This window comes from Parus major, chromosome 2 (assembly GCF_001522545.3).
Source record: "Parus major isolate Abel chromosome 2, Parus_major1.1, whole genome shotgun sequence".
NCBI classification, from domain to species: domain Eukaryota; kingdom Metazoa; phylum Chordata; class Aves; order Passeriformes; family Paridae; genus Parus; species Parus major.
The window spans coordinates 725,427-739,332 of NC_031769.1; the positions used below are offsets into that span (position 1 = coordinate 725,427).

Sequence of the window (13,906 nt, forward strand, 5' to 3'; positions counted from 1 at the left end):
TTGGAAACACCAAGGAGGACCTGAAAACACCAAGGAGGACATGGAAACATCAGGGAGGACATGAAGACATCAAGAGGGACCTGGAAACACCGAGGAGAACTTGGAAACACCAAGGAGGACCTGAAAACACTGAGGAGGACATGGAAACATCAGGGAGGACATGAAGACACCAAGGAGAATTTGGAAACACCAAGGAGGACCTGGAAACACCAAGGAGAACTTGGAAACACTGAGAAGAACTTGGAAAGACCAAGGAGGACATGGAAACATCAGGGAAGACATGAAGATATCAAGGAGGACATGGAATCACCAAAGGAGGACGTGTGAGAAAAAGAACCCAACCTATGAATGAGGTTTCTTAACTTCCTGAAACATCAGAACCTGAAATTAAAAACCCTTTCGGCCACTGAATTTGTCAAGACAACCAAAAGGAAGAAAAACTTTGGAGATCTTGCCTTTCCGTGGATTTTTATTGTTTAGAAAGTGGAAAATCCTTCCCAGCTCTGTGGATGTTCCCTGACCTCCAGCTGATTGCCCATAAAGAGATAAACAGAGCCAATCCCTGGCTGAGAAATTCGATTTTGGGAGATCTTTGTGAACCCTTTTGGCTCCAGAAGAAGACAAGGAGCAGAGTTGAGGAATGATGAGAGGTAGGACAAGACATGATCTCATCTGAACCCGGACCAAGGAGAATGGAGGAGGCAGAAAAACAATCGTCTGCGCTTATCCAGGAGAAGCAGGAATGGCAAAACTGCTGCCAAAAGCCATCCCAAAGAAATAAAAGGAAGATTAAACAGTTGTTAAATCCCAGAAAAAAGAGCGGGAATCAGGAGGAGAACTCTGCTGCTGTGGGTGGGAATAGAAGAGGAACAGCAGAGGAACCTGCCAGGGGTGAGATTCCCCGTCCAAGCCCAACATGTGGCTCTGGAGAAGAGGACACCGATCCGAAAGATTCCAGGGAGATTCCATGCGAGGCAGTCAGCCGGGATACTGCAATGCACAGCTTGCCTTGGAGGAGTGAGAGGCTCCACAGAACTCCAGAGTATTGCCAGATGTTTTCCAGGATGAGAGGAAAACGGGCACAGATCTGACACAAAGGAGGAGGGAAAACTAGGAAAAATCCGGGAACAGCTCTTTTGGATCTTTGCCTCCTCCTGGAAGTGAACTTGGGAAAGTTTCTTCCCCTGTTTTCTGAGGTGGACAGCGCTTGGAGCAACCTGGGATTGTGGAAGATGTCCCTGGCTATGGAATGAGATGGGCTTTGAGGTCCCTTCCAACCCAACTCATTCTGGGATGATTCCACGACAACAATTCCATGACAACGATTCCATGACAACAATTCCATGACAATGATTCCATGGCAATGATGCCATGACAACAATTCCATGCTATGTTTGCTACTCTCTCCACGATCCCGTGTTGGATCTGAACCAGGATAGGCACAAGCCCTGCAGTTCCTGCAGGATTTGTGGATAAATCCTGAACAAATTAATCCTCTCCTCCAAGGTTTCTGTTCCCGGTGGCCTTTGGGGCTGTGTTTCCACAGGGAAATCCCAAAGGAGAGGAACTGTCATCCCAGCTGGACTCAGACCTTTGGAAGGGACAAACTCTTTGGGAAATGTCCTCAGCTCCTGGCGATGGAGGAAGGGAAGAGGAGCCTGCTCTGAATCCAAAGGTTCTGGCTAAGCTCCAACAGGATCATTCCGTTTGTCCTTCCAGGGCAAATCCCAACCCAAAACTGGGGCTTCTCCTCTCTTTCCAGAGGTTCCAGCTCAGATTCTTCCTCACTAAAACCCAGGAAGGAGGACTCTGGATCTCCAGAGGACAGATCCCGATCCACACACTCGATCAAGAGTTTGGAATCAGCCCAGGAATGATGGGAACACCCTGTGACAAACAGATCCTGCTGGGCCTTGGTGGAAGTTTTCCTTCTGTTTTGGTGTCAGCATGATCCCAATTTTTGCATGGATGTTGCTCACGCACAGAAACATCCAGAGAAGAAAAATTTATTTGTGATTTGCAATTCAAAATGATTTAAAAAAAAAAAAAAAATTCTTCTCCCTGCACAACCCTCGTGCCTGTAATTTTTATCTACTTTTAACAACAGGTTTGATTGATTTTAATCCTAAATAACCCAGTGTTGAATTAATTTCAGTGAGAGCTGCATTTTAGGAGAGGGGGGTTATGTTTGTTTATAAATAAATTTATGGCTTTTGCTGATTCCTTGAATTTCTGAGGGATTGTCAAATGTTCTCAATCTTGAGTAATAAACACAAGCAAAGAGTGAGTCACCGATTGGGGTTTTTGGTATTTTTTGCTTTGTTCCAGCAGTGAAATGATAATTCAGAAACGTCTCTGAGCCAGAAAATCAGGAAGGGCAGAAGAAAAGAGCAAGAAAACAGATTAAATTTTGAAAAGTTGATATTTTGCTGCCTCTAACTTGGTGGGATTTGGTTATGATGAGGTATGACTTAAAACAAGAAAAGAACATCACAAATAAATATTGGCTGTCAAAGATTTCTATTCGGGACAAGAGGGAACGGCCTCGGGCTGGGCCAGGGGAGGCTCAGGGTGGACAGCAGCAGGAATTCCCCCATGGAAAGGGAGCTCAGGCATTGGAAGGAGCTGCCCAGGGAGGTTTGGAGTGCCCATCCCTGAAGGTGTCCAAGGAATTCCTGGATGTGGCACTCGGGGTTCTGCTGGGGATTTGACTCGATGATCTTGGAGGGCTTTTCCAACCTCAGGGATTCTGTGCCCTGGGATAGATGGAGAGGAGCTCCAGCTCCTGTCAGAACCTCACAGCCACCACATCCCCCACCGAATCTGAATCCAAACCTCAGACATGCCAGAGGGAGGAGATTTCTCCCTGGATTCCACTGGGATTTGGTCAGGCCCTAATCTGAGAGGATGATAAAGATTTGGGACACAAGGTCAGGATCCCACCTTCTCTTCCTGGCTTCCTTCAGAGCTTGGGGAAATTAATCCTTAATTAGCCCTCAGAAGAGCAGCTGGTTGCTGCTGGTGGAGTCTTTCTCCTCATTAGGGTTCAGATTAATTGTCCAGAGAAACTGTGGATCCTCCATCCCCAGAAGTGTCCAAGGCCAGGTTGGATGGGGCTTGGAGCAGCCGGGGACAGTGGGAGGTGTCCCTGCCCGGGGAAGGGGTTGGAATGAGGTGACCTTTTAAGGTCCCTTCCAGCCCAAACCATTCCAGGATTCCATGACCTTGTGGAACAGGACATTCAGAGGGCAGAGTGAGGAACAATTCCGAGTTTTAAGGAAGGACTGAAGTCGCTTTCCAGGAGTGCCCACAAAAAGGGAGGGCTGACTTTTCCACCCTGGAAACCGATTTTAGCCACAAAGACCCCTCCGGGATGTGCAAATTCCACGCCCTCGGTGGTTCCCTCTCCACCACCCCCTCTGGAAGAACAGGAATGCCGCACATTCCCATAACCACATCCAGATTGCTCCGGTTCCCTCCTCGCTCCCAGAACTCAGGGAAAAGAGAGGACCATCCCCACCTGCATCCATGAGCTGTTAACCCTCCCCACCCCAGAGGAACATTTTGCCAAGGAGTGAGAATTCCCAAGGGAAGAAGAACGGGACAGGTCGTACCCAACGTGACCATTCCCGTCCCCGTGTGTGTCACCAGGCAGGTTCACAGGCAGAGAACAAACCAAAGCCAGCACCCAGCCTGCCTTGTCCCCTCCCAGGACGATGGCACCGCTCCCTCCCTGCGCGCCTCCCGCTTTCCCGGGGGACACTCCCGTTGTCCTTGGCTGCCCACGCTCTCCAAGGAATCCGAGGACCACGCAGATCCCTCCACGAGGATCTCTGGTGTCCAGCAGGTCTGGAGAGCTCTGGGTCACGGATTAATGGATGGGATCACCCGCTGGCCACGTCGGTGGCTCGCTTTTTTTTTTTCCCCCCAAATAACTTAATCTCTCATTCCACAGAACGGAGAAACTGCATGGAAACCCTTGGAATCCGCTGCGTGGCCTGATGGTCTTTTCCCACTAAATGCTCCACTCCAGGAACCTTTTTCATCCTTTGGCTGAATTATTTTTTCCCCCTCCTCCCGTCTTTACATCACTGTCTCTCTCTCCTCTTCCACGAGGACCGTGGGTCTGTCTCCGTCGTAAAGCCCGGAGCCGTTCAGGTATTCCTCATCTTTGTTGTACTGCTCTGGGCCGGAGGAAGGCATGGAATTCTCGGAAATGGAGCCGTTTTTCACATAACCTGGCAAATTCCGGTGGCCGTTGAGGGTCCCTGGGATAAGTCTGGTGTTGAGGTGGAGGGCGAGGGCCCCTCTGGTGGCTACGTTTGTGATGCTGGTGTGGGAAACCATTGGTCCATAACTGTAGGTTGTGCTCCCACTCCGGGCTTTCCTTTTAAAGTCAAGTGCTAAAGTCCACCTGCTCCATGACTTCTTTATTTCTGCTTGGACCTGAGGGGAAAAAAAAAGGAAGGGGGAAAAAAAAACCTCATCAGTGGGAGAAGAAAAAATGCTGGAAAAACGCAGTGTCTGTAGACAGAACGGGCTGAAAGATCTGTGGGGACTCAGAATTTTGTGGTCCCTTCCAATTCAGGAGGATTCGTGATTCCGTGAAATTGGAAGGAACAAAAAGCTCACATGAAATCTGCCCTTTCCAAATGAGATATTGGACACTGGGAATGGCTGAAAAGATCTGGCTGGACAGGTGGGATAGCTCTGGCCAAGGGCTAAGGGACGGAGAGCGGCGCTTCCAGGAGGGAATTGTCTCCATGTCCAGTCAAAATCAAGTGTGAGTGGGAAAAACCACCTTGAGAGGCACCCAAAACCTGAGAAATTTCCCTGGAATGGGAATTTTAGACTGGGTCTAAAGTAGGTTGCTAAAGTTAGGATGAGATCAACTCCCCTTAGATTTTATCTTCGTTTGATCTGCAGAACATAAAAAGTGATTCTGTAGTTTCATTTTCCCTTAAAATGCATAAATTTAAGTTATAAATTCCCCTTAAAATGCATAAATTGAAGTTATAAATTCCCCTTAAAATCCATAAATTTAAGTTATAAATTCCCCTTACAATCCATAAATTGAAGTTATAAATTCCCCTTAAAATCCACAAATTCAGGTCATAAATTCCCCTTAAAAATCCATAAATTTTGCTTTATGCCAGTCCGTGGAAGTTCTTCCCTGGGTTGCAGCCGCTGACCATCCACTTGCTTAATTAACAATAGAGGGAACTAATGGAAATGGAGAAATTAAAGTGTATTATTCTGGAAATAGTCAAAAAAGCCAAAAAAGACTGGAAAAATCCAGATTTTTCTTTTCTTTTTGGTTAATCAGTGACTCAATCAATCCATTTATCTTCTTAATTTGAGATGAAGCAGCACTAAGCAGCACTTGTGCTGGGAAATTTAAAAATTCCACATTTTTTCTCCATTATCTCCTTCCAGTAGTTCATTTATTGGTGCCATATCGACCTGGGGGTTTTCCTCCAGAAAAAAAGAATGAGAATTTGAATTTTTTATGTGGACTGAGGGACTTTGGACTGCAAAATGAGGTTGTTTGTTGTCGAAAAATGAGGATGTGAGTCCACCTGGGTGTGGAATTAACCCATGAAAGGAGGGAATGAAGATGTTCATGACTCACCTCCCCGTTGCAAAAACAGTATATGATGGCAACAAAAAATCCCTGGAAAGAAGAAGAAACAACAAATTAACGGGAATTGAAGGAAATCTGGGTCTCTTTTCCACCCAGCACCCCCAGAGATTGAAATCCTGCTGTGGAAAATGTGTGTGAGAAACGTGGGATTGTTCAGCGGGGCAGGAAACAGAGAGAATTCCCTGTGGACGGAGCTCCTGGTGGACAAGGAGCCAGCAGAGTGTCCTGGGGGACAAAAGGCCAATGGGATCTTGGGATGCACTGGGAAGAGCGTTTTTTCCTGGACACACTTCCCCTTTGTTCATTGTGTTTCACAAACAGAAAATATTTTCAATTCCCCTCCTGAATGAATTCTAGCGCATTGTAAACCCAGCCCTGCTTCCAAAGCCAGCCTTTCCCTCCCCTCCCCACTGAAATTCCCATGTTTTCCCAGAGTCCCGGTACCTGGAAAGAGTTGAACAGCATTTCATAGTGCATTTGAACTTGCCAAAGAATCCCTGACACGTCTGTGTATGGCATAGCCATGAAAACAATATAGTGAACGCCAAACAGAGGCATAAGGACGAGGGTAGATTTCAGCAGCTTCCTGCAGGGGAAAAAAAAAAACAACAGGGATACAGCGGGAATTAGTGCATGGATAAACCTCCCCGGCATCACCAAGCCAGAGTTTTGTCACTGGGCGCGAGCTGCTCGTGGTTTCCTCCTCGTCCCCTTGGATATGGGATGTTTACGGAGGAATTCCACCGGGAATTCCAAGCTGTTGTTTCGTGCCCCAGCGTGTGCCAGTCCAACCCCTCAACGCGTCCTTGTGCGACGCTGGAGGTGACGACACCGAGGTGCCTTTTCCAGCCTCAGGGTTTGGAGGAATCCAGGAAAGGAATGGAAGGGATTTCTGCTGCCATTCCAGCCCTCAGGCTCCAAACCCCCTGATCCCTAAAGGATGGCTCCCCACCTTCCTGCACCCGACACTGCTCGAGCAGCAGGTCGGAAAATCGGCTTCCAGAGATCTTTTCCAACCTCAACCACTCCATCGAGGCAAGACAGGAAAATCCACCCTGGATCAGTGGCTCCTGTGCAATGAGCAGATCCGGAGCAGAGGGATTTAGGAATTAGGAGTGGAATTGCTCCAGATATCCAGGGGGGGAGGACAGAGCAGAGGTGAGCACTCCCAGGAGGTGCTCCAGGCTTCAGCATCACTTGGAAAAGCTCCTTTTTTCAGGAAGCAGCTCCACCTCAGCACAGAACCAGCACTGGGGACTCCGAGGAGACACCACAGCCCGGAGTGTTTGGCTGGGCTGGCTCCGGAGGGAATCGGCTTTGCCTGGAAGTGACATTAATTGAGGGATTAAACCTTGTGCCAAGAGTTCCAGCAAGTCCCTGAGTGCAGCAGGGATCGGGAAGGGCGGGAATCACTCCCAGAAAACTCCGGCGCTGCCTCTGTCCAGCGCCTGCAAACCACCGAGGGAATTTAACACTTTAAAAGGAGCAGGCCCCATCCAAACCATAATTAATGGCAAAGCTTCAGCCAGGGAGAAGTAAATAAATGGATAAATCAGAGCCCTGACAGGGCAGCGAGGAAAACTGGGAGGTGTTTTCCTGCCAAATCCCCCTCCTGCCTCAAATGTGTGTTTGGAGAGGGAGGTGGGAGCAATGAGCTCATGGTTTACATCCCGGATCATTCTGCTCTCCCCCCTTCCCAAGTGGCCTGCTGGGCAGTCCAGGAGATCCCGAGAAGCCTTGGGAGCTCTCAAGCAGCCGTGGTGGCCCAGCAATCCGATTTTTCCATCCAGTTTTTGACCACGCCACAAATAACCTGAACTATCAAGGGAGATGAGCTGGCAGGACAAAGGAAAACCAAACAAAACATGAAATGAAATTGGAATATTTTTTTTTTCAGTTCAGCCAAGGCAGCGAATCACCCGCTCAAGGGCAGGTTTAACAAATAGGCCAAGCTTAACAAAACGCAGGAGGAAAATCAAAATAAGCAAATAAACCGATTCAAGTTTTACGGCCTTCAACAGCGCAAACAACATTTCATTTTTGTATTTTTGGTTCAAAAACTGCCTGAAGAGCTGGAATTCCTCCCTAACCTTCAGCAGGCTGGATTTGAAAGCTTTAGGAGAGTTTTAATTTGCTCTGGCTCATTTTGCATTACCACACTTGGAGGAGAACGAACGTTTCAAGTCATTTGAGGTGGCACCAGCGTCACCCTGGGCTTTCTCCAGAGCCAAGGGGGTGAACCAGGGACTTTGTGCCATCCCAGGAGGGGACAGGGTGGGTGACCCTCACCTGTACTGTTGTCTCGAGTCGCACCTCCCTGCATTTGTCTCTCGGAGCTTGGTTGCGAGGACTCTGATAATATTGATAAAGAGAATAAAATTTACCTGCAAGGAGAAGAGAACAAAAAACAAAGAGATGAAAAATGTTAAAAATTGATGAAAATGGTGGTGTTGTTCAGCTGGTGTTTCCCCCAGGTGAGGCAGGGGCTGGGGAAGAACCTCCTCCTGTGGAAGGGATGGGCGTTCCAGGAGTGATCCCAGGGTTTTTAGCCTTCAGGGACAATATGGAACGGCTCACAAAGTGTGGACATTTCACGTGGAAACATCTGAGCCAGCCAGCCCAGCAGGCACCCGGAGAAGGCCAAAACGAGGTTTGATTTGTCTTTCCCAGCCCAGCTGGGATTCAGATCCCCTTGGGATACCGGGAACACCTGTAGGATGTCTCCCCACATTTCCATGTGCCAAAGGAAAGAGGAACAAGCCAAATGCACCATGGCGAGGACACAGAGTGGACCTAAGTGGAAACAACAGCTCAAGAATGCAGAAGGGCAACAAAACTGTTGGACTTCTCCCATATTCCTACTGCCGAGCTTCCTCTGGGAAGTGTTTAGGGTGGAGTGGACAAGGACAGTCAGGGAATATATTTCAGTTTTTCAGGGAGACACATCTGTGAACCCAGCTCATGGTCAAAGGCTCAAGAGAACTCCAGTGGCACCCGAGCACCTTGGAACAGGCTGCCCCAGGAAGAAGTGGAATCACTGTCCTGGGAAGTGGTGGAGTCCCCATCCCAGGAAGTGGTGGAGTCCCCATCCCAGGAAGTGGTGGAATTCCCATCCCGGGAAGTGGTGGAGTCCCCATTCCGGGAAGTGGTGGATTTCCCATTCTGGGAAGTGGTGGAATCTTGGGTGGATGTGGCCCTTGAGGACAAGAGTAAGCGGTGACCATGGTGGTGCTGGGGGAATGGTTGGACTTGGTCTGGTAGAACATTTCCAACCTTCGTGACTCCGTGATTCCAATCTTGTCCTATGAGGAACTGAGGAAAATTTAATGGCGACACCTCATGGAGAGGAAAGATGGGTTGACACTGGGGAGATTCCTGTCTCTGCAGGGCTCTTCAGGGCTTGCTTTCCCTGGATTCCAGCAGCTGCTGGCCCAGCCAGACCCTCTATGGAGAGGGCACAGGCAGAACTGGCCTGTAACTGCACTGAGCAGATCCACGTTGTTGGATAATGCCTACGGATTCCTCCGGAGCCTTCAGCATTTCAGGATACTGAATTACCACGCCACAAACCGGCTCGGAATTTTGGGGAGGGACCATCGTGAACCTCAGGCTGGGCAGTCCAGGAGACCTCCTTGGATTCATTTTGGTTGAAGCCAGAGCAGATCCACGATCTAGTATTTTCATGACAGAGATCTCACCACAACCACTGGAGAGTTGTTCCCATGGTCAATTATCCTGCCTGGTAAAACCAGGAATTCCCTGAGCTGATGAAGCAGCAGGGCCTGGTTTTCCTGGTTTTCCTGGTTTTCCTGGTTTTCCTTCTCCTTTAAGGAGGTACAAGCTCATTTGGAACTTCTTCTCCATAAAAAAAACAATCAGGGAAGGTTGTGCCACACCCTTTCCGTCACTGGGATATGGGTGAAAATCCTCTCCCATATCCATTTCCCTGTTTTCATGAGGTTTGTGGGAATTTTACATCCCTGCAACCCCATTCCATGAGTTCCATTTGGCTGAGATTTCCTGGCTGGCACAGGGATTATAAGGGAGGAACGGACAGACGGACAGGCAGGGAAGCGCAGAGCCTGTGGGCATTTAATTCCTTGGAAATCATCTGGAAGGGAAAAACCAAGCAGGATTTATCTCTCTACAGGAGCTTTTCCAGCTTTAAAGGCTCCAAAGCGGGATCTTGTTCTGCATTTGTCGGCAAAATTAAAGATGCCCAACCTTATCACACCCAGGAGGGAAACTCCTCTGGTTTCCCCAAACGTGCTGAGTTGGAAAAGAAACCCAGACAGAAGAATCACATCTGAGTCAGCAGAAAGTGGAGAGATTTTAAACCCCTCAGCCTCCAAAATCTCATCCAGAAAACGCAGGACTCAGTCCAGCAACGTGGGAATGGCAGAAGCAGCCAAGCGAACAATGCGAACCCACAGAAATCAAACAGACGCAACCCGCGGAATATTTTTGCATAATAAACAGCTGCATTTGCATACTGCCAGGGCACAGGCACAGCCTCCCGGAGAAACCTTATTTTTCCAAGGATGAGCCTCAATTGGGCTCCTTCTTCTCTGCTAATTGGCCTTTAAATGGAATGCGATGGGGTTGCTGGAATTCATTTAATTGAACCATCTGAACTTTCTCCTCCAGCCTCCGCTGTTCCATTTCCAAAGATGTGGTCTCGGTGATGCGCCTCTTCCGAGGAATCGCTGGAGCCGGGTGGAGAATTTCCACCAAAAGGATGAAACGCAGCGCCCCCAGACCCCAAAAATCTCACCTAATGAGCACATCCACCTCGAAAATTTTCCTGCTCTTGGTGTGTCTGGAGTTCTTCTGACTCGCACTGAACATCTTCCAAGGCCTCCTGGTTTGTGAGGCAGGAGGAAGAACCTGACTCCAAAGGCTCTGGAGAGATTCCTACGGACTCCGCTCGTGGATGAGTGGAAAGGGAGATGGGATTTGGGGGAGTGCGTGAGCTCTTTTACCTGGATTCCATCAGGAGACTGAGCAATGGAGAGCCCCAAATAAAGAGAGGGGGAAGAGGGTAATTAATGAATTCATTAATGGGGACATAATTGGATTCATCTGGTGCAGATAATTAAATCTTTTAATGCTCTCTCCAGCTTTGGAGAGCTCCTCCTGTGTTGGGATAACGTCACTTGGATCCTTTCCTTCCCCTCTGGCTCCTGGGTGGGGGTTGGAATAATCCACCCTCAGTGATTAAAGACCCAATCAGATCCGGGATGGTTTCATTTCCCTTCCCACCTCTGGCTTCCCAAACTTTTATCTGCTCAGAAAGAACGGGATCACCCTGGAACATGCCTGGGAAAAGCTTTGGTCCAGCTACAGACCCCAAATTCCATCTCTTCCGACCGGAGATGCTTGGTAAGAACACGTTATGACCCCTGAGAGTTTCCAGGATCACCTGGGTTGGAAATATCACCTTGAATGTTGGTTTCATTAATGATTTTAGGGTCTGAGCCCTAAAAATGTGGGATTTTTCTCTCCTTGAAGTCACCCACAAACCCTTCTGCCACATTCAGCTGCCAAAATTCCAGGCAGGACAAACATCAACCCCTCGAAAGGGACATGGAGGGGTCATTATAGGGCAGGATTTTTGATAATGGGGTGATTAGAGTGGGAAATCCTGGATCAGCCCTTCCCAAGGACCCAAAGGCCTGCCAGCCCCTCTCTCCTCCCAAACTCACCACGATAGCTGCCAGGATGGGCACCTGAATAATCCACTTTAAATTGCCAGCACTCAAGTCCCAACACCTGAGGAGAGATCGACATCAGGTCAGGAAAGCATCGGAAGAGCCAGCGACTCAAGAGTTTCCTTGGAAAAATCCCCCTGGAAGGATGAGTTCCTCCAAAGCCTGGTGGAAGGACCTTACTCTAACCCTGCCTGAACTCCGTGAAACTTTGGGATGTCCCTTTTCCTGCTGTTTTGCTATTAAAAAATGAGAATATTCCTGTGGCTGGGATGGTGCTGCTCTCCAGAGGGTGAAGCTCTTTCCAGATCTTTCCACACTCATCCAGACTTGGCCCTTTCCCACTTTTTCGCTTCCTTGCCAGAAAAAAGTCCCTACATTAAAAGTAATCCAGGTTTCATGAACACAGGAGAGATCACAGGATCCTGGAATGAGTGGGGTTGGAAGGGACCTTAAAGATGGTTTAATTCCAAATCCCTGCCATGGGAAAGAGGTTGCTCCAAGCCCCTTCCAACCTGGCCTTGGACACTTCCAAGGATGAGGCAGCCACAGCTTTTCTGCATGAACAGTGCCAGGGCCTCCCTACCCTCTCAGGGAAGAATTTTTCCCAATATCCCATCTATCCTTGACCTCTGGCAGTGGGAATTTTCCATTTCCACTCCCCGTGTCCTGTCCCTCCAGTTCCTGATGGATAATCCCTCTCCAGTTTCCCCGTAGGCCTCTCTCCGGATCTGTCCCTGCTCATGGCAGGGAGTTGGATTAGATGACCTTGAAAGGTCTTTTCCAAGCCAACCATTCCATGATTTCCTCTTGGAATTACACCTGCACAGCTTCCCATGGGGACAGGTGGTGTCTGACACGCGGTGACGGGGACAGTGCTGGGATTCCACACTCGCTTCCCGGGTTTCCTTCAACGCTGCCCTGGCAGGGAGACCCAGCCAAATCCCCCCAAATCTTTATCTCCATCCACCTTCGGTCCTTATCCCAGTGAGGACTGGAAGGGCCTGTTGGTGACATGGATATTTGGATTCTGGGATATTGGGATGTTGGGATTCTGGGAGCTTGGGATTTTGGGATATTGGGAAGTTGGGATGTTGGGATATTGAGATATTGGGATATCGGGCTATTGGGATATTGGGATATTGGGAAGTTGGGATATTGGGAAGTTGGGATATTGGGATGTTGGGATATTGGGATATTGGGAAGTTGGGATGTTGGGAAGTTGGGGTGTTGGGAAGTTGGGATGTTGGGATATTGGGATATTGGGATGTTGGGATGTTGGGATGTTGGGATGTTGGGATATTGGGATATTGGGATATTGGAATGTTGGGATGTTGGGATATTGGGAAGTTGGGATATTGGGATATTGGGAAGTTGGGATGTTGGGATATTGGGATATTGGGATGTTGGGATATTGGGATATTGGGATATTGGGATGTTGGGAAATTTGTATCCAATCCTCCATCTGCCAATAAGTGGGCTCTATTTGCTCCCAGGAGTTTCCAGCAGTCCTTGGAAAAGCTGGCTCAGTGTTAAATATTCTGCTGGAATTCTCTCCAGCTCTGGAGACAGGAATGCCACAGGCTTTTCCTTGTCTGATCCAGGTAACCCCCACGTGGCAGCTGCAGTTTTCCCAGGCCAGCTCATCCAAGAAAGTGAGGCTGGAAAGCCGTCAGTGTTCCCTGGAAGCCACTGTGAGGATGGGCCTGTGTCACACACATGTCCCCCTTCAGTAGCTCTGCTGATCCACCTGTCCAAGCCGGGAGCTGAAATCCCCTTTGGAACGTGGAGTCTTCCCATGCAAAGCCATTTGGGAATGCCTGGGGACCCTCTGCTGGAGGATCCTGGCAAAATGGAAGCGCTTGTGTGGTCAAGCCTTGGAATTTTGGGGGAAAGGCCAGGTTGGATGGGGCTTGGAGCAACCTGGGATAGTGGAAGGAGTCCCTGCCCATGGCAGAGGGTGGAATGGGATGGGCTTTAAGGTCTCTCCCAACCCAAACCATTCTGGGATTGTAAAATCCATGGAGGAGTTGGAGTTCTACCACCCCAGCCCCACCAAACTTCTCTGACTGTGCTGCAGCTGCTGTGTCCCAGATTGATTCCAGACAATCCCTTTGTCCCCAGGGATAACAACCACAGGTATTCCCATTTACTGAATCCTGCAAAATGAAAGGAAAAATTATCCTTCCCTTCCATCCACCACCCTCCTCCAAAAGTTAATGATGTCGGAGTAGAATTCCAGCTTTGCCTGGTTCTTTTTCCTTTTGAATCTGAAATCCCACAAAACTCCGCACATGAAGGGGAGAGAAGGAAACCCAGTGGGACTTACTCTGTGTCGGCCAGGGTGGCTCTGACGCTGGCCCACACTGTGACAAACACAGCAGGGAGTCCTGCAAGAGAACACAGGTGACACGAGGTCAGCATGGGACCGAGGGCTCCGGCATCAAAATTCCAGGTGGATTGGGTTAGGGGAAGGTGGAAGGAGCAGTTTTTAATTGTTCAGGAATAACTGAGTCTTGAGAAAGCTGAGTTTCACATCTTAGAACTGAACTGG

At 48.9% G+C, this 13,906-nt stretch overlaps 1 protein-coding gene and 1 long non-coding RNA gene across 2 annotated transcripts in view; both read right to left on the bottom strand.

The window, feature by feature from the left end:
• The window catches only part of LOC107214658, a 3,553-nt gene extending 928 nt beyond the window's left edge, over positions 1-2,625 (bottom strand). Inside the window, exon 1 of the long non-coding RNA XR_001524988.1 lies at positions 21-2,625. This is a non-coding gene — a long non-coding RNA (uncharacterized LOC107214658). The remainder of the gene's footprint in view (positions 1-20) is intronic.
• Positions 2,626-3,912: 1,287 nt separating this feature from the next.
• PTH1R (parathyroid hormone 1 receptor) overlaps positions 3,913-13,906 on the bottom strand; it is an 88,579-nt gene continuing 78,585 nt past the window's right edge. The window contains exons 7-12 of the mRNA XM_033512163.1: positions 13,682-13,742; positions 11,350-11,416; positions 7,934-8,028; positions 6,089-6,230; positions 5,633-5,674; positions 3,913-4,446 (exon numbers count right to left, since the gene is read on the bottom strand). Of these exons, the coding sequence (XP_033368054.1) occupies positions 4,084-4,446; positions 5,633-5,674; positions 6,089-6,230; positions 7,934-8,028; positions 11,350-11,416; positions 13,682-13,742 (770 nt within the window). The 3' untranslated portion in view covers positions 3,913-4,083. The remainder of the gene's footprint in view (positions 4,447-5,632; positions 5,675-6,088; positions 6,231-7,933; positions 8,029-11,349; positions 11,417-13,681; positions 13,743-13,906) is intronic.